This window comes from Thyridium curvatum (genome assembly GCF_004353045.1).
Source record: "Thyridium curvatum strain D216 chromosome Unknown NODE_10_length_634906_cov_78.760910, whole genome shotgun sequence".
Classification (NCBI taxonomy): Eukaryota; Fungi; Ascomycota; class Sordariomycetes; order Thyridiales; family Thyridiaceae; genus Thyridium; species Thyridium curvatum.
Genome location: NW_022156765.1, coordinates 223,222 through 242,048, shown reverse-complemented (window position 1 = coordinate 242,048; position 18,827 = coordinate 223,222). Strand labels below are relative to the sequence as shown.

The 18,827-nt window shown below is 57.4% G+C and overlaps 7 protein-coding genes across 7 annotated transcripts; 4 read left to right on the top strand and 3 right to left on the bottom strand.

Moving 5' to 3' along the window:
- Positions 1–249: 249 nt before the first annotated feature.
- Positions 250–3,392, bottom strand: E0L32_002500 (uncharacterized protein; the record flags this gene model as incomplete). The annotated part of the gene is made up of 7 exons (XM_031136696.1): positions 250–727; positions 837–1,000; positions 1,061–1,134; positions 1,194–1,365; positions 2,119–2,218; positions 2,277–3,047; positions 3,100–3,392. The coding sequence occupies 7 exons, from the start codon at positions 3,390–3,392 to the stop codon at positions 250–252; spliced, it is 2,052 nt and encodes a 683-aa protein (XP_031000354.1).
- Positions 3,393–3,806: 414 nt separating this feature from the next.
- Positions 3,807–4,723, top strand: E0L32_002499 (uncharacterized protein; the record flags this gene model as incomplete). The annotated part of the gene is made up of 2 exons (XM_031136695.1): positions 3,807–4,121; positions 4,178–4,723. 2 exons carry the CDS (start codon positions 3,807–3,809, stop codon positions 4,721–4,723), a joined length of 861 nt encoding a protein of 286 aa, XP_031000353.1.
- Positions 4,724–4,761: 38 nt separating this feature from the next.
- E0L32_002498 (uncharacterized protein) lies at positions 4,762–7,080 on the bottom strand (the record flags this gene model as incomplete). The annotated part of the gene is made up of 1 exon (XM_031136694.1): positions 4,762–7,080. One exon carries the CDS (start codon positions 7,078–7,080, stop codon positions 4,762–4,764), a length of 2,319 nt encoding a protein of 772 aa, XP_031000352.1.
- Positions 7,081–7,618: 538 nt separating this feature from the next.
- On the top strand, positions 7,619–9,454 carry E0L32_002497 (uncharacterized protein; the record flags this gene model as incomplete). Its single annotated transcript, XM_031136693.1, has 3 exons — positions 7,619–7,754; positions 7,812–8,161; positions 8,219–9,454. 3 exons carry the CDS (start codon positions 7,619–7,621, stop codon positions 9,452–9,454), a joined length of 1,722 nt encoding a protein of 573 aa, XP_031000351.1.
- A 229-nt stretch (positions 9,455–9,683) lies between these two features.
- On the bottom strand, positions 9,684–10,982 carry E0L32_002496 (uncharacterized protein; the record flags this gene model as incomplete). Its single annotated transcript, XM_031136692.1, has 3 exons — positions 9,684–10,577; positions 10,628–10,809; positions 10,862–10,982. 3 exons carry the CDS (start codon positions 10,980–10,982, stop codon positions 9,684–9,686), a joined length of 1,197 nt encoding a protein of 398 aa, XP_031000350.1.
- A 526-nt stretch (positions 10,983–11,508) lies between these two features.
- On the top strand, positions 11,509–12,313 carry E0L32_002495 (uncharacterized protein; the record flags this gene model as incomplete). The annotated part of the gene is made up of 2 exons (XM_031136691.1): positions 11,509–11,824; positions 11,916–12,313. 2 exons carry the CDS (start codon positions 11,509–11,511, stop codon positions 12,311–12,313), a joined length of 714 nt encoding a protein of 237 aa, XP_031000349.1.
- A 3,466-nt stretch (positions 12,314–15,779) lies between these two features.
- On the top strand, positions 15,780–17,013 carry E0L32_002494 (uncharacterized protein; the record flags this gene model as incomplete). Its single annotated transcript, XM_031136690.1, has 2 exons — positions 15,780–16,516; positions 16,617–17,013. The coding sequence occupies 2 exons, from the start codon at positions 15,780–15,782 to the stop codon at positions 17,011–17,013; spliced, it is 1,134 nt and encodes a 377-aa protein (XP_031000348.1).
- Between the last annotated feature and the right edge of the window lie 1,814 nt (positions 17,014–18,827).

The following is an 18,827-nucleotide window of genomic DNA, read 5'->3' as shown; positions in this document are numbered from 1 at the left end:
GGAGGTTTGTGACGGTAAGAATGTAAACATAATGAACTATGGAGCCCGTATATTTCACAAAGGTCTTGTTGAAAGACAAATATCACAGAGAATCGCTGCGGCCTCTGCTGCTGACCAAAGCCCAAGCTTCTCATGGTGGCACGATCGCAACGTGCTACATGTAGCGAACGGTGGATGAAACGAGCAGATGTACCCAGAAATAGCAATAATACCGCCTCCTACTGGGTGTTTGACCGGTAGCCGGGCTACCTAGCCATTCACAGACGACATTTCTTCCAACCCAGGCTGGTGGAAGATGTCCCAGATCTCCTGTCGGCTCCCACCTAGCTCGCTTGAGCGATACACAGTCTTCCACTCATTCTCCACCGATTCGGGAAGGCCCCATCCCTGGTCGGGATCCCTAAAGTGCATCTTGATGAGATGTCTCTTGCTCACATCACCACCGTCGTCGAACCCTTCCCGCGCATGGACGAGAGCCATGTCGTTTGCGAACAGCAAGTCCCCCTTCTTTGGGGACAGTTTGAAAGCGTTCTTCATTGCTATGAACTGTATGGCATCTGCCGCCTCGATCTGATCTTCAGTCGGCGCGGGGAGATCTGGGTTGCGCTGACGCTGCCATCCCAGAATACCATAGCGGGAGAAGCGGATCAGAATTGGCACCTTGTCGGAGTCAAGCCTCTGAAGAGGTCGGACGTGGCGAGGCGGCTGGAAGTCGTAGGATTTGAAACTGGAGAGTGATGGTGTTAGCCCCCAACGACTCCATTGCATAGCGCCACTCATAGCGACGTTTGTTTGAGATGGTTTAGAGATTAGAGCAATGGGCAACGTAGTTGTACCTGTCGAAAACCCACGGTCTTGCCAGCGTGCGTAGCACCTCTGGCCGGTGGGCTGCGAGCTCATTGTAAGTCTGCCACAAACTGCTGAGGAGTGTGTCCCCGCCGCTTTCAGCCAACTCCATATAGAAGAAAGCCATCACCTCGCAGTTGTCCGTGTGGAATGACTTTTGAGCGTTTGTCAGATGACTTGTTGTTCACCATAACGTGTCCTACGGACGACGTACCAGAGGGATCTGGGTAAAAGCAGGCGCCGTTGTGTCGGGCCCTTTGCCACCGGCCTGCACATTGACAATATGTGCTGTTCTCGTGGATAGTGCATTAGCGTACAGCTCCACCAGTGTATTAGGGCCGACCTACCAACAACGCCTTTGGCTGTCACATCAACGAATCCTCGTTGCGAATAAACGTGGGAACTCACACCCGCGTAAACTATGAGACTTTGCTTCGGAGTATACTTGGCCGGCTCCAGCCCCCGAATGAGTTCGAAGCCAACACCCTTGTAGATCTGGTCAGAAAGCTTCCTCAGACGCTGGGAAAAGTGTAGCGGCAGTTCGAAGGTTGACGAACTGAGAGATCATGATGATTTGCTAAAAGGAAGTTGCTCTTGATTAAGATCACAAGTTCATGCAGACGTTTTGCTTCAACTTCTGCGCCAGTCCATGTAAGCGGGGAGTCAAGATGACGTGGAAATCCGTCAGGGACAGGAAGGCTGGTCCTCGGTCGAGTGGCCTCCTTTTGCCAGAAACGCTCAACGTAGGCATCAGAAGGCAACGTATGATGCCACAGTAGCTGCCATGGTAAAGACTGAACTGCAACCCCCGGAAGAAAACTTGATGCCATAGAGTACAAAGCTTTTTAGTTTTTTGTCGTCTGATGAAAGAACTACCGCTATGTTCATAAGGGTTTTAACAAGAGAGATGTCATCGCCCCGAGTGGCAGGACGATGCTCTGTAAACGGCTGAGCCTGACGCAGGCAGGGTGGGAGACAAGTGCATTTAGATTGAGCAGGATGACCTTGGCGCCGGAGACGCATTGTTACATCTGAACTTCAGTAGGTGACTCAGTGCCACGAGATGAATTACAGGGACTACCGGAACACACCGTCCTTTCAATATCTGCTACATATACTCCTGACACGCGAGTTCTCTTCAACCTGATGGATGATCGCTTGCAGCTATATTGCATTGGTGCATCACTCTTGGGCCGTAGGATTTGGGGAACTCGGTCTAGTTCGTTGCTATGTGAGCAAGCGACTCTTGGAAGGGAAATGACATGAACTCACAATGCTGTGCCAGAGTGCCCGGTTGTACCACAGGATGACGTCTTGTTCCTCGTGGCGATGCGCGTAGATGTTTTCGGGCTCTAGCACTGGCCGCATCAACCTGGAAGATGTCAGTGTCAGAGGTTGAGGAGCAATCGCTAGAGCAGATCGTCACTTACTTGTTCATGAACTCCCGCACCTCTTTGAGATCGTCAACCACTCTCTCCTCTCCATCGGGACTGTCTTTCAGGTACAGCTTGAATGCTCCTTGACCGTGGACCTGAAGCGACTTCTCGCCCGTCTTGGGGTTCGTCCACACCATCGGGTAGATGCACACCTTGTCCTTGTCCCACGGTGGGAGTTGGTCGAGAGGCTTCTCGAGGCCCTCGGTCTCCAAGAGATGCCCCAAGCGCGCGCTGTGTGCCGTTGACATCCACACAAACGCGTGGGGCGCATACTCGATCCGGCTGTTCATCACAATCTCTCGCGTCTCACCATCAAGCAGTTCCAATGCTCGCGAACCGGCGACCATGGCGGTGGACCCCGGAGCGATCTTCATCTCGGTACCGGTCCCGTCGTCCCACCTCACAGTGACGTCTGGGCCCTTGGGAGTGCGCACCGCGAGGAGACATCCGACCCGAGGAGGAGGGATGCTGTAGAGCGAGCCGTCAAAGTGCCACTGGTAGAACCTGCTGGCTCCCGCCTCCCGCTCCTCGGCGGGGATGTGAGGCGGGAGATGGAACTCTTCGTGGTCAATGCCTTGCACCTGAAAGTCTGGAGGGAAGCCGTAGTGCTCCTTAGGAAGAGGACCACGACCCAGGATGTGCACCTGGGGCTGGACCGGGATTGCGGGTCTTTTCGGGATGCCGTAGATCTTGAGACCCTTGTGCGATGTCAAGTATGGGTCAGCACCGTGTGCAAAGCCGCCAGTTGTCTCGTTGGGATCAAAGCTGCAGACGTTAGTGTCGTTCGATTTGGCAAATGACTCTTCTGCCGGCTTACCTAGCCGTCAAGCGATACTGCTGCTGGGGAGCGAGCATCTTGGGCTGCTCCTTGAACACGAGCATCTTGTGTTTATGCAACGCATCTGAGATGAGTTCAAAGTCGGCATCGGTAAAGTTGTTGAGGTCAATGCCGTAGACGGATGCACCGAAATCAACCTTGCTGTTTGGACCGTGGTCCATAGGGACCACTCGCCCGGTGGTCTTCTCAGCATGTGGAAGATTGAAGACGACCTTTTCCGAGACGATATGGACGTCTGTGGTCTCCTCCGTGATCACTGATGTGACAACCATCGTGGAAATGACTTCGAGTACGCTGATTGGTTAAGACGTTACTTGCTTCTGTCTTGACAAAGCACTTTGATATTGACTATGTATTCTGACGACATTGAAGTTCATTAAAAGCTATACCCAAATTGCCACATCTCTTGCACGCGAGTAGATTGGAGATAACGACCGTAAGCAGCCTTGTCAGCTTGACCTCAGTACTCGTGGGTGGAGTTTAGCCTCGGCCGAGGGAGCAAGATCAGCTCCTGCGAACTGATCTTGCTCGGCCGAGGACACAACCACTGTGGAGGATCCCGGCCGAGACTCACGAAAATCAATGCGAAGACAACGAATGCTCAGGGACTCATCCCATGAAAATGCCCCATGTGTCAGAACTCTTCCATTGGTGTACCGCACTCTCTACAGAATCAATTGACCACCATGACTGCCTCTGAGCTGAAATCTTCTGTATTCCGTACCCCCGGAGGCACAGCCATACATTATCTACAAGCTGGGAACTCCAGTGGCCCTCTGCTAATATGCTTACACGGCCTCGGTGGTTCGACAGAGACGTTTGTGCCGCTCTTACCATCCCTGCCCACGTCCTATAGCGTCATTCTCGTGGATTTCCAAGGCTTTGGTAAATCGCCAGTGTCGACAGAAGGCCCCTTTTCAGTCGGCGGCCATGTCTCCGACATTCACCATCTCATCACATCTTTGCAAGCAGCTCCTGGCAGCGAGTCGGGAGCGCAAAAGGTAGGCATACACCTGTCATGCGTTTTCGGTTGGATAGGGGCTCATTCTTTCCCTAGGTCGTCATCATCGGCCACTCCCTCGGCGCCATCGTCGCCCTGCACTACGCCGCAGAGCACGCCCAAGACGTCGCCGGTCTCGCGCTACTTGCCGCTGGCCGATCAGCCGCCCACATCCCGATCGTCCGCCAACGAATGACCGACCTGGCGAGGAACACTCGAGAGAAAGGTATCGGGTTTGCTGCGGATCTTGCGGCAACGACGAACTTTCCACCTGCAGACATGCGAGACGTGCCACCCAAAATCAGAGAGGCTCTTCATGCTGCTGTCGCGGCATCCGATCCGGAGGGTTACGCGCGCACTTGCGAGATGATGGTCGACCCCAGCCACACGGATCCAGACTATTCAAAGATCACATGCCCTGCCGTATTTGTTGCTGGAGACTTGGACGGCATCAGCCCTCCTGAAAGATCAGAGGACCTGAACAGGCTGGTGGCTGGGGACAGTTCTGTATTCATTGTCAAGAGCGGCCACCAGGTGATTCTCGAAGATCCGGAGGCTGTCGGCGGAGCAGTCAAGCACCTCTTTACCAAGATCAGCGGCTGAGTCAGGTTCAAGTTAGATTCTTGCTTCTCCCTGCCTGCTTATAGCATAGAAAAATCATGATTAGCCAAATACAACAAGTTCTCAAAATCAGTCGAGCCCTCGATCCCCAACGCAGAGTAGAATGGATCGTGTGTTGCTAGGTCTTGAAACCCCTCCTGCGGACCGAGAGTGAGCTCCTCGGCATCACCGGCATTGCAACTCGGAGGCAAAGTCTCGTCACTCGACACAAGGACATTTTCCGGGCCTGTTCTACCCGTGGATGACTGGGTGACATCGCCGCAGTACGACTTGACAAATGTCGAAACGTCAAAACGCCGCTGCCGCTTATGCCCTTTGGCATCTTGCGGTGGTACAGCGTCGACGTCATCCGCTGCTCGCTTCCGCCAGTGCTTGGTCGTATCGGACGGGCATGGGAGCTCCTTCAACAGCGCGGAGAGGAGCTTCACTCCTCGAGCAGCTATCATGCTGTTCTGGCAGCGCCGGAGGATGTGCACTGTTCCTTCGGCTAGTTGTTTATGCTCAGCATACTCCTTGTCCGACGGATCACGGTGCAGCAGATCAAGGAGGAGAATGATGGAGGCTGCCACTGAGAATGCCTGGTGAATCCAGAGGACTGGCCCGTCCTCCTCCACGACGAACTTGTACTCCCTGATGATTGTCTTTGATGCTGCGATACACGTGCACCGAGTGAACGCGAAGGCCGGGTTCTTGAAGCTCTCCGAGAGGAAGGACCTGTGGATCATGATGATCTTATGGGCTGACGAGATGGCCAGGGACCGCCTCGCCCACGGCACATAGGCTGGCCACACGGGGTCCAGAGGCACGTGTCCCAGGAACGCAGGCCGCTCTCCCGTCGCCAAGGCTCGAAGGCGCTTGTCCCAGAACAGAACTTGCTCATACCTCGTGAAGACAGTATTGCACGACATTAGGCCGTCTTGCAGCTGCGGCATTATGTTTGCAACGCGGTTCAGGAACCGGCAGTAACTGGTGATGGTCGGGACGCTGTTGGGGAGAGGGAGCAAGTCCTCGTCATGGCAGTTGAGGGGAGGGTCCGAATGCGAGTAGATGGGGTTGACAAGGTAGGTCTCCGAGAACGGGAGGCTGAACCAGTCTTGGCTGCATAGTTGGGACCAGACTCGCTTTCCCGTCTCCTTTTCGACTGGCGTGCCCGGAGAGTCTTCAGTGAGTCGGTGGAGGCCAAGGCTCTGCGCAATGCGCACGGCCGCCGCCAGGTGGATTGACTGCATGTTTGAGAGACCCAGCATGTGCGCTGCGATGGTCAGGGTCGCTATGGCCTGGACTGAGAGGATGGAGTGGTTGGCTGTGTATTCAGCGCGGTTCAGACAAGTCACAGAAGCACGAGCCCAACGCCTCGAGAGGGTCTCGCGCTCGGGGTCACGAAAGCCCCAAACATGCGCCCTGTACACCGGCGCACAGGTGATGGTGCCAGCCAAGATGGAGAAGAGCAGTGCCACCCACTGCAGGTTGACGCCGGCGTGCTCGATCGAGCCGTTGAACCGAGAGTAAAAGTCGTGCAGCTGCTTCCTGAACGTGGGCGAGTAGTAGCTGCCGTGGTACCACAGCAGGCTCTCGTCGTGGTAGTCTACGAGTTGCCAAACCTGTCGCTTGCTGGGCAGCAGCATCTGGAGGACGGCGAGTGGGCAGGGATCGTCGATATTGTCCGGGAAGTGGTCCTGTGAAGGCGCATCGCCGATGTCTTCCGAAGCGCCGGGGCCTTTCACTACTGCCTCCGGCGAAGCGACCGAGTGAAAGTCGGGGTTCTTCCGCCTGCCCCACGCCAGAAACTCCAGGATCGATGCCGCATCGTTGATCACAGAGTCACGCTCAGGAGCCTGCTCGCCAGCCCCGTCTGGGTTTCCGATATCATGCCTTGCTGTCGGCTCGTCTGGCCTCGATTCGTCCAAAAGGGTGATATGGTATGAGGGCTCGGTCCTCGTTCGCGATGGTGGCCGTTTGGGAGCCGAAGCCGCCCGGAAACTGCGAAGCTCCGTCTCGAGCTGCACGACCCGTGCTCTTAGAGCATCGGCATCGTGCAGATTTGCTCCAGGCGATACCGTGTTGTCCTGAAGAGGACTGCTCTTAAGCTCAGTGGTTGTGGGAGATCCGATTGCTTGACAACATATATCCTGTTCTCCCCTACAGCAAGGCATTAACGCCGGGCGTCCCGACTGAATCTCGGTGCACAAGAAGACCTCAATTACCTTCGGACACAGTTGGTACAGGGTACCGTCTTCGAACACTTGACCTTCCTCCGGGTGCAGGCCGAACAGGCCAGTTTGCTGCGGTGGCTTGACATGTCCAAGATGTCGTTCAGAAATCGCCAGACTTGCCTCCATGAATTTCGGCCGAGGGCGAGAACAGCACTGCAGTTATTAAAGGCCACCGCCCGTCCTTGATGATCTTCCTAGTCCGGTAACGATGCGGGGCATCTAACACCGCTTCTGGCATGGCGATCATGGATGGTGGCACTAGACGGGGTTGCCGCCGCAAAAGCCTCCTATCACGTCGCGCCGTGTTATCATCTCTCCAACCCCCAGACTGATATGCAGTTACACCCCAGGGTTGGACTGCCAGCTTATCTGGCGCTACGAGCTGCGATGCTCGACTTGATGCGTCTGCAATCAGGCGTAAATGCCGGGTGGCACAGGTGGCGATAAGCATGCAGCCTGCATTGCATTTACGCTGGAGTTCTTTCTTAGTCAGAGTCGTACAAGGAGTGTGCAGGTCAAAATGTACAAAACCCCGACGGGCAAGGGTTGATGGCCAGCGACGATGTCGTGAGCTGGTCGACTGCCTGTGGCTGCTGATCACGATCGAACAGCTAGCTGGAACACCGACGTGCAAACTTCTGCGCCATTGCTAGATCAGTGAGATATGGATCCCCTTGGAGTTCAATCTCGCGGAATACGCATCAGGAACAAGGTCCATGCTCGCCTCACTGAGCCAAAGAGTTGGTTGCTGCCGAAACAGTCGAGCAGCATCGCTCCGCCGGATGTCTGGACAAACGCGGGTAAGTCTTGCGACTGGTCAACTTGTCGCTGAAGGCTCGAGCTGACCCGCCCGACAGATCAAGATCCCGTCCCCGTGGAGAAGCGGACCTGGACCAGTTGGACCTTCATCACGTATTGGTTTAGCGACCTGGTCACTATCTCGACATGGACAGCAGCCAGCTCCATAATGACCACCGGGCTGACTGCCACGGATGCGATTCTCATCACCCTAGTTGCAGCGATCTGCAACGCCATCCCGACCGTGTTGAACGGCGCGATAGGATCTGACCTGCACATCCCGTTTCCCATCGCAGTCCGTGCGAGCTTCGGCTACTGGCTCAGCTATTTTGTCGTGATCAGCCGAGGTATCCTGGCCCTCTTCTGGTTCGGTGTTCAGAGTGCAAGCGGCGGAACATGTGTCAGACAGGTTAGTATTATCCCATCACTGATCCATGCTCAAGTTACTGACCAGTTCGACCCTTAGATGCTCATCGCTATCTGGCCTAGCTTCGGGCGTCTTCCAAACCATCTGCCAGATTCAGCCGGAACGACAAGCCAGGGACTCATCTCCTACTTCATCTACTGGGTGATACAGTTCCCGCTCCTCCTCGTCCCAACTCACAGGCTGCAGTACATGTTCTGGGCAAAGACGGCCCTTGTTACGCCCATGGCCGTAGCCATGGTGATCTGGATCACCGTGAAGGCAGGCGGCAACGGGGCGTTTTTCTACGCTCCTAGCACAGTCCACGGCTCGGAGCGGGCCTGGCTCTGGCTGGCGAATCTCACCAGCGTGACCGGGGGTTACAGCACGCTTGCCTGCAACATCCCAGACTTCAGCCGCTTCTCCCAAACACGCGGCGCCCAGGTCTGGCAACTGCCCTTCATCCCCATCTTCAAGGTGCTCATCGGCGTCTTTGGCATCATAGCGGCCTCTGCTTCTCAGGAAGTCTTTGGCAAGACCTCCTGGAACCCGCTCGACATCGTCGGGCAGTGGCAGGGCTCCTCCGGCGGCCGCGCCGCGGCCTTCTTCTGCGCAGGCATCTGGCTCCTCGCGCAGATCAGCGTCAACATCAGCGCCAACAGCATCTCGTTCGCCAACGACATCACCACGCTGCTGCCGAGGTACTTCAACATCCGCCGCGGCGTCGTGTTTGCCTCCCTGATCGGCGGCTGGGCGCTCTGCCCGTGGATCATCGTCGCCTCGGCAAAGGCCTTCCTGAACTTCATGTCGGCGTACGCCATCTTCATGGCGCCCATTGCCGCCGTGCTGTGCGTGGACTACTGGATCGTCAAGAAGCGCAGGTACGACGTGCCGGCGCTGTACGATCCGAGGGGCATCTACCGGTACGACTATGGCGTCAACTGGCGCGCCCTGGTCGTTCTGGTCCTGACGATCGTTCCTCTTCTGCCGGCGCTGGCCAAGACTGTCGCGCCCAACAACGTTGACATCGATCAAGGCCTGCAGAACCTCTTCACCTTCAACTGGCTGTACGGCTTCTTTGTGTCCGCGTCCATCTACTTGGTGCTCAACTTCTTCTTCCCGCACGAGAAGACTTTGATCAGTCACGTAGTGCAAGGGTACGATGTCACCCCTGGTGTTGTGGATGATGCTGAGAGTCAGACCACGGAGCCGGTCGAGAAGGGATCGCAGCAGTTCCCTGAGAAAGAGGGTACAGGAAATCGCCCAGTTGCCGCAGCTGGAGAGGCCTCTATAGTATAAAGCATAGAGCTGCAGTCCAAATAGTGTTTGGCTGTAAAAGGATGAGTTTATAGAAACTCCATTCATCATTGCATTTTGTCTCTTATCATCAAGATAATCAGTTCTTGAATAAGAACAAACAGAAATTATTCAATTAGAATATCATAGTGGAAACAAGACTCATCGTAACGATCATACAGCAGGATTCCTGTCCCCTCAGAGATGCGCCCTCACTCCCACGCCAACAACCTCAAGCAGTAGCGGGAATCGGTACCGGCCCAACAGGCCCCGTGCTGGCCCCGATGTTCGCCTGGTGCATCGACCTCGGCCCAAACGAGTCCGGGTAGTCGACGGCGGTGTGGAACATCTGGTAGTTGGCCCACATGACGATGTCGCCTTCCTCCAGGGGCGGCAGCATGACGTACTCGGGCTTCAGGACGCGCGACTGGATCTCCTTGAGGAAGGCCCGGATCTCGACGACGTCGTCGACGACCCGGGGCTCCTCGCCGGGCGACGACCGGAGGAACAGCCTGCGCGCGCAGATCCCGTGCACCATGAACGCCTTCTCGCCGGTGACGGGGTTCACCCACGCCATCGGGTACCGCTTGACCTCCCTGGGGTCCCAGTCGCTGATGTCCTCGACCCTGCGCTCCTTGCCCTGCGTGTAGAGGCCGAGGCCGGTGGTGTTGCCCTTGCAGTCGGCGATCCACTGGTAGGGGTGGGGCGCGTACTCGACCCAGGAGTGGTCCGCCACCTGCTTCTCCCCGTCGCTCATCAGGTCGTACATCTGCACGCAGCTGACGAAGGCCGTGAGGCCCGGCTCGGTCGGCATGGTGGTGCCCGAGCCGTCGTCCCAGTGGATGGTGAGGTGCGCGCCGTCGGGTCGCCTGGGCTTCGTCACGCACCGCAGGGTGGTGAACCAGGCGGGATCCCGCGCGTAGAGCGGGGCGTCGATGTGCCACCGCTGGAAGCGCGTGTGGCCCCTGTTGAACTGGTCCAGGGGCAGCTCGATCGCGTGCCAGTCGTGGGACAGGGCGTGCTTGACTGTGACGTCTTTGAGGCCGAAGTGGTCGGCTCCCTGGTAGCCCTTGCCGATGAGCCGGACGTTCTCGGCCCCGGGGATGGCGTAGACGTCGCGACTTGCCTGTCATATGTTCAGCAGACCGACGTTAAGGCTGGCTCGGGATCACCTACCGACAAGACACCGCCCTTCTTGTTGAACTCCTTCAGGTTGCCGTGTGAGTGCACCTGTGGTGCATCAGGGTCGAACCGGGTCACAAGTTCCCACTGCTTTGTAGGAAGCAGGTCCTTTTGCCCCTTGACTACGACGACCTTGTGCTTCCAGATGGCTTCTCGCAGAGCCGAGACATCCTCATCTGTCGTTGATCAGTCAACGCTCCCCGGTGGTATCGCATCTGCTGGGCCTACCTGAAATCTCATTGAGGTCCAGGTCAGTGACGACTGCACCAAAGTCATGTTTCTCCTTTGGCGTCTTGTCCATAGGAGTAAGCGTGAAGCTCGGCTCGGGCAGCAGTGTGCTTGGCGACATGGTTGTTTATGGAGGCACGAGGATTTGTAGTTGCACAATACGTATGACTTTGAGCCCGGAGCTTCCTGGGTCTTTACTTGATGGACTCTACACGACAGATCTTCGCATTTATCAGGCCCTGTCAAACGTCCAGCACAACTGTATTATTTGTCCCTGCCTGGTGATCTCCTCGACGACTCCATGTGCAAGTGCGGGGTCTATCTGGGGGTGGCCGCTGTCTCGGGCCTGAGAGAAAGTCTTATCATAACCGTCCGGGCCTATCGAGGAGGTGTTGAAGTCATTTTAGTGACAGCAGTCTAATGCAGCATCTCTGGTTGGTGTACGCCAGATACGGGGTCCCTCGGCCGAGCTCCACCTGACAGCCAAGGAGATGGATATCGTCATCGGCCGAGCGTACCGCTGCTTGTGCGAGACTTGATAACATGCAGAGCTGCGGCCCATGAGAATTCCCCAAAATGCAGACGCATGCTCCCATTGACCAATCCTCTGCCCTGCAGGTCACGCTCAAACTCCCCAGGGTAACATCATGCTTCTTCCCACCTTGCTCGTCGGCGCGCTTGCCTCGGAGCTCGTCGCAGCCTGCGGCGGACAAGGCCATGGCCTGTCGAGACGCTCGGCGACCCAGCAGGCGCCCATCGGCAGTCCGACGCTGATGATCAACGGCGTCCCGTTCTCGACCCGGGCACACTGGATGCGCGAGGCGAACAAAGCTCTGGGGGCGCCCTGTCCGTTCGCCGCGTTCGGCACCGTGATCGTCAACCACACGGACGCATCCGGCCCCGGGAAGCTGGTGTGCACCGGGGCCAACAGCAACAGCAAGCTAGGCAACCCTACCCTGCACGGTATTTACCTCGCACCTCTCCCGAGCAAATCGAAGGTGGGCGTTGAACTTCTTGGAGGACCTCGCGTTGCTAACTAGACTGTGTGAACAAGGTGAGATGGCGGCGATAAACAACTGCACCGCCATCCTCACGGACCCGAGCGGGCCCTACAGGCTCTCGCCGGCGGGCGCGCTCAAGGCGTTTGCGCAGCTGTCGCTATACACCAACGCCGAGAGCTGCCCCATGTGCGCCTCGGCGATCCGGTGGGCCGGGTTCCGCGAGTACGTCTACGGCACGAGCATCGACACCCTGGTCGAGAAGGGCTGGGGCCAGATCCGCATCTCGTCGCTCGAGGTCTTCCGGCAGAGCTTCGACCTGCCGTACCAGAGCCGTCTGATGGGGGAGGTGCTGACGAACGAGACCGACCCGTACTTCCTGTGGCAGTTCGACCCGGAGTATCCGTGCCCCAAGGGATGCGCGCGGGTGAACCAGAGCTGCAGTGCTGTGTAGTCAAGCATGTAGAAAGCGAGATGTTAATACTGACTTGATAGAAACCACGATAGAATAGAGCCTTTAGATGTAATACAAGCAAGTGCAAATTGCTGACCCCTGCACAGCTCCCCCAAACAGGTGTCTGGGACAGTATTCGGGGCCTCAAGCATGTGGCTATTACTGGTAGCCTTTCTCTCGTACCGTCTTTGTGATGAATGCCGTGTTTACGGCGATGGTTAAAGTCTTGCGAGCAAAGCACGTGAGCAAGGCTGGCGGCCAGGCTCGAAGGCTGTTGCAAGATGAGCACGGGAGCATGGAGCCTTGGCCAATAATGCAGACGTTAGAAGGACGAAGCATCAATCAGGCAGTGAACAGGATCTACGAACATGAGTGACGAGTAGAGTGGTCTATAGGTTGTGATGGCGCTGAACAGATCGAGCAGTCAATATTAGCCTGCTTGTCTATCCTTCAGGGGACTCAGGTTGAGGAATCGATGATTGCAGTGGCAACGCTGTTTTGTCAGGGAGCAATGCGACTCACGCCTTGACTTGCAAGGAGATTCCCGGCCGCTTTACCTGTCGGCAGCAGATGACATTGAAGTCGAGTACCATCATCAATGGCTGCTTCTACGTTCGTGTTGGTCCATCATACGTGCACGTGTGTGGGCTGGCATGACGCGGCGCAAAAGACTTGCGTGACCAGCCTCGGGGTCGTGTACACTTCGTGACCACGCGCCTCGACTACGAGAAACCACATGGATCTGGATCACTTGCAAGCACCTGATGCTCTAGCTACATGAGTGCTCGACGACGACAGTGGAGAGGCGATGAGACGGGGAGGGAGGGGACGGTCATGGACCTGCCGTGGACTCGGGTCGCCTCCTTGGCATCGTGGATCCAGGTCTCTGTCCGCGGGCGCCGGGCGCGATACGACACAGCGTATCACAAGGCCAGAGGGATGATGACGACGAAGGGGAGGAGAAATGAGACGGTGCAGCCGTGGATGAGGATGTAGTGACGGCTGTGGTTGATATCCCTGAACTGATGGGCAGTGTCAGGCCACTCGTAGCTGTAGAGGTTGGAATGGCGAAGAGGGACACGGGGTGGTCGAGCTTGATGAAGAGCGGAGAGAAGACGAGGGTGACAGAGTCTGTTGAGGGACCCCTAGCCACGTTCGGGTCCCGGTCAAGGGCGTGGTGGTATGCAGCGTCATCGAGGCGCGGAGGCCAGCCGAGTCCTCCACCTCTGCGAGGGTCTTTGGGTTCCCGAAGCGGACATAATGTTGCGAGATACGATGACAGCGGGATGAAAGGAGAAGAGCCGAGGCCAGTTGCCGAAGGGGGATACCGCAGAGTATCTGGGAGACGGTTTGGGTGTCTTGCCGGGCGTGATTGGCGACGAGCGAGGACGTGTCAGTGACTGGTAAACTTGCTGGAGCTGGCTGTGATTGTCGACATTCTTCTCGGCGTCTCTCTCTCTTGTGCAGCGGACTCATCGGGCATTTAGTTGGCTGCGGACGGGGACGTCGAGATGCCCGGAGCTCGAGGCCGGAGATGCTCGTCGGACCGGAGTGTCATCATGTGGTTGGCGAGTGTCGAATGAGAAGGGAGGACAAGACCCCGAGGACATGAGCGTCTCGGGCTTGGCTTTTGTCTAGTGGGCATTGAGAGGCAATGTTGCGATGCATGCAGCAGATGAGGAGGAGAGCAAGGGACCTGACAAAGCACGTGCGTGCCTGCAGGGAGTGTACAAGTAGAGTGCGTGCTGGCGCTGTGAGGATGAGGATGGGTGAGACTTGATTGAGATTGAGTGGTTCACCAAAATGGGCCGGTCCAGACCCCAAAACACAGACCCCTGGGACCAAAACCAGCGCAGGCCTGCAGCCTGCAGCCTCCAGCGCACACTCACAGCGAGTCAACTCGCGCAGGACGCGCTACCAGGGCTAGTGTCGGGACTAAGAGCAGGCTAAGTGCCCTAGACCCAGCCCTAGGCAGTCTAGTCTCTTTGGGGCAATATTCCAGCGCCTCCAGCGACGCCAGCACTGCCAGCACACACCCCGGCATCCCAGCCCTGGAGGCACCCACCCCTGCATTGCATCCATGCATGCCATCATTTTCTTTTCATTTTGCCCTGGCGGCAGCGCATGTTGCCCTCGTGCTCCCATTTTCGAGCAAAATCGGATGGAATGGGGGGGAGGGGGAGGGGGAACGGAAGAGGCAATGGGGGAGACGGAGTCAGAAGGGGAAGAGACCTAACCTACTCCGTAAGTACCTCTCATGACAAGTCTGACAGAGTCGAGTACCTACCTAGGTAGCCTCTTTCGCACCGTTTTGACGGGCGCTACCTCGCTCACGCGCTCTGCTCGGACTTTGTTCAATCTGGATGCCTAACTGGTAGTTCGTCCGCAAGTCAGGATTCCTCTTGGCATCCAATCGAGAGCGCGCTCCTCTCCTGTTCTGTCAGGGTCTTTTAGTTAGTTAGTTTGGGCCCAGGCGAGTGAGTGAGTGTGCTCGAGTCGAAATGCCAGCCCGTACGACTCAAACCTAATTCCTCTCTGCCCGGACAGGCCAGCCCGCGCTGAGACAAGGCACACACACACACACACACACAGCTCCCAGCCGCCTGCAGCTCGTTGCTTTTTCTTTCTCATTCTTCTTCTTCTGGCCGATCCCTCTCTCCAGCTACCTAGCTCTTCTCTCTTCTGGGTACAGTGACCGCCACAACTCCTGGTCCACCGCCGTATGCTCCCTTCTCCGTGGGTGTTCCCGTCCCCAATCTCAGCACAGATCTGATCCCTACCGCCGTTTCTCCCCGTACCGTTACCTGCACTCGAGTGGGTGGCTCCGTGGCTTTGATTCCCATGTAAAGAAAGAACCCTTCTCTCTCGTGTCTCGGGTCTCCGAGTCTCGAGGCCCTCTCCCTACAAGTACCCTACCTTACTCCATACCGATCCCCTCACTGCCCCTGTCTCCCTGTCTGTCTCGCAAACTTTCTACCCGTTTAATGTACCGCGCTCACCCTCGCCCTCCCTCCCAAAACAGACCTGCCCAGCTGACTAGCTACCGTATTTAGCACCGGCAGGTACCTCGCCTCCGTCGCCAGTCGTCTCATACTCTCCAAACCCGTGGCTCAAAACCTTCCTTTTCCACATCTCACGACACGTCTTTTTTTTTTTTTTTGTTTCCATCCTAGCTGAACAACCTCTTCAAAACTCTTCGATGATACCGGAATAGCTGCAGCTCTTCACCCTGCATCCATAATGCGAGGCTAGGTAGCTACCATTCACGACCTCGGATTCTCTTGTCTCTCTCTCTCTGTCTGTCTGTCTCACAACTATCTTTTTCCTCAACACAACTCTCTTCGACGACGACAGCGCACCTCACTAGATCTCATCTCCTTGGCGTCTTGAAACACCACACCATACCACACCACACCACACAACTCTTGCTCTACCTCACAGCACAGCACAGCACAGCACAGCAGCCATGCTCACGTGCTGCCTGCCCCGGAGGGCAACTCCCGGCCGGCCCGTCTTCCTCGTCGGCCTGCTCCTCGCGCTCCTGCTGCTCTTCTCCGTCCGCCACACCCTCTACACGGCCTGGACCCTCGCCGCCCTGCCTCTGACCTGGGGCCGCGGCGCCTCGTCGTTTGTCATCTCGCGCGAGGCCGACGCCTTCGACGTGACCTTCGAGAGCTACGACGCGGCGCAGACGACGGCGGGCAAGGGCTTCGAGGACCGCGTGCCGGCGATCCTGCACCACGTCATGCTCGGCCACGCGCCCGGCGCCGGCACGGAGGACAAGTGGAAGGCGACGCGGCAGAGCTGCCTCGACCTGCACCCGGGCTGGGAGCACCACCTGTGGACCGACGAGACGGCCAGCGCCTTCGTGGCCGACAAGTTCCCGCACCTCAAGCCCATGTGGGACAGCTACCCGTTCCCGATCCAGCGCGTCGACGCCCTGCGGCACATGGTGCTGTACGAGTACGGCGGCGTCGTGCTGGACATGGACCTGCGCTGCCGGCGGTCGCTGGGGCCCCTGCGCCGCTTCGGCTTCGTGGCGCCCGAGGCGCACCCCGTCGGCGTGTCGGTCGGCTTCGTCATGGCGGAGCGGCACAACCCCTTTGTCGGCGCCGTCGTCGACAGCCTGGCCACCTACAACCACCGCTGGCTCGGCCTGCCCTACGCGACCATCATGTTCAGCACGGGCTGCCACTTTGTCTCGTGAGTTTTTTTTTGTGTTTTCGTCTGTCACTCGTGTCAACTACCTAGAAGCTAACTCGGCGCGGCGACAAAGAACCGTCCACTCCCTCCAGGAGAACAGGTCGGACTACAAGGTCCTCCGCGGCCCGCCCTCGGACCCCAAGATGCACCGGCTCAACGGCGCCGTGTCGACCCCTCTGTTCGAGCACCTCGGCTCCTCGGCCTGGCACACGAGCCTCGACTGCCTGGCCATCGTCTTCATCGGCCGCTCCCTGCGCTGGCTGCTGCCGGTGCTGCTGTTCGTCGCCGTCGGCGGCGCCCTCTACCTCGCCGAGCGCCGCTGGACGGCCCGGAGGAGAGGAGGCGGGTGCAGCCACTGCCGCGGCCACGGCGGCGCCGTCTCGCCGCGGGGCCGGTCGCGCAAGGCCAGCGAGGTCGACCTCGAGGAGTGCTCGCGGACCGTGTCGTGGGTGCGCCAGCAGCACGCGCGCATGGCGGGCGGCATCCACCTGGGTTAGTTGGGGGTGGAGGGATCTGGAATGGGGGAGAGACATCGTACACAGCAAGCGAAACGGTGCCATCGCCGCGCAGCATGAGGATGGGAGGGCCCACTGATTGGTCTTACTTTCTTGCGCATTGTGAATTATTATTATTTCCACTAGGTATTTTTTTACCTACTTTTAATTGTCTCTTTTACTGTGACAAATATAGACCTCTACTACTCTCTTCTACAAGGACAAGTACAATGACATAATGGAATGAAGACCCTCATCAAACGAATAGCTCAGCCCCTTAGCCCGCTTTTCGCGTTGTGTCTTGACTGGATGAGGGAACAGAGTTGCGAGGGGGGTGTGGCTTCTGACGGATCTGCAATGCACAATGTACCTCGCTAACTTTGTACTTGTATTTTGCCCATGTGTGGAATAGCACAAGAAGGACTGCTACGGGGGAGAAAGGAGGGGGGGGAAAGATGCAAGAAACCGCCAGGCAGGGACCCCTTGTCCTGTCACTCCATCGGCTGCTCTTGTCCGTTGAGCATCGGGGGGCAAGCAAGCAGGCAGCAAGCAAAAAGAGGCGACACACAGCCAGCACGAACCGCGCCGCCGCCGCCGCCGCCGCACTAGCCATCGCGACAAGCGGTCAGATACCACCCCAATGCAGCCCCCCCTCTCCCTTCTGCCCCTCTGGCCCCAGTTGGTTCCTGTCTCTGCTTGGGTAGTCTGCCAGTAGGTACATGCAGATAACTTAACCTGCATTTCCCGGAACGGACGGGATAAGACAAGCTCTCGTATTGATCGGCTTTTCTTGTACTTGCACGAAGTTTGAAGGAAAAGGGCGCAACTTGAGCTGATGAAACGGGTCCTCGCGTGGAAGGGAAAGGGAGAAAAGGCAAACACGTATATCCCTGCAAGGAGAAGGGAGAAAGAAGAAGGACTTCCGAGGAGGACGATCAATGGACCGACCGATCTCTCATCTCCTCGGGTCTCTCTGCCACCACTTCATCCACACATCGGGGATATCATTACTTGTATATCTTGCTGTCAACTAAACAGGTTGCAGAATGGGCAAGCACACATGGACACTAATGCGATCCAGGGAGCAAGTCTTGGCACAAAAGCTTGGCAAAAGGCTTATGTTCACTTCTGGGTGCCGGGCCTGGAGCTGGGCTGGGCTGGGCTGGGCCTGGGCGAGGTACTGCCACCTTTTCGGTTGGGGGCCCTCCCTCCCCCCCTGTCGCTGTGATGATGATCTGACCCTGTGTCTGTGTGGGTGCAGCGAATCCCCCCCAGTGCCAAGCAGAGATGAGCTGCTGCCATGCACATTACTTCCGTACATACGCCCAGGCCAATCCCAGCGAATCTCTCAGGGGGGGGTCTGGCGGGTAAGCAGGCAATCGCCGGGAGATCAAAAGCTGTTCTCTCGGAGTCCAGTCCTTAATGCCTCATGAACTGCAACCACATCATGCCATGGATGGCTCCGTGCTGCTGTTTCTCTGCTCCCACTCGGGACGCGCGAGGTTCCCGAAGAACCCGCGACCCGTTCGAGGGCGCGAGCGCGCGTGAGAAGGTAGGAGGAGAGGGGAGGGGGGCGAGAGCAGCTTCGGTTCCAGAACGTGCATCGGTTCTTGTCTCGCGATCGCACTGCAAAATTGGAAACGGGAAACTGACTTGTCTGGTGTCTGTGTGGGTGGGTAGCAATCCACCACCACCACCACCACCATCAGCGGATGGATCTCCCTCCTCTCTCCCAGTGGAGAGGCACGCAGAAGGGGACCGGCACCAGGGGGGCTAGCAGGGGTGTCCTCCATGATCCATCATCATCCACATGCATT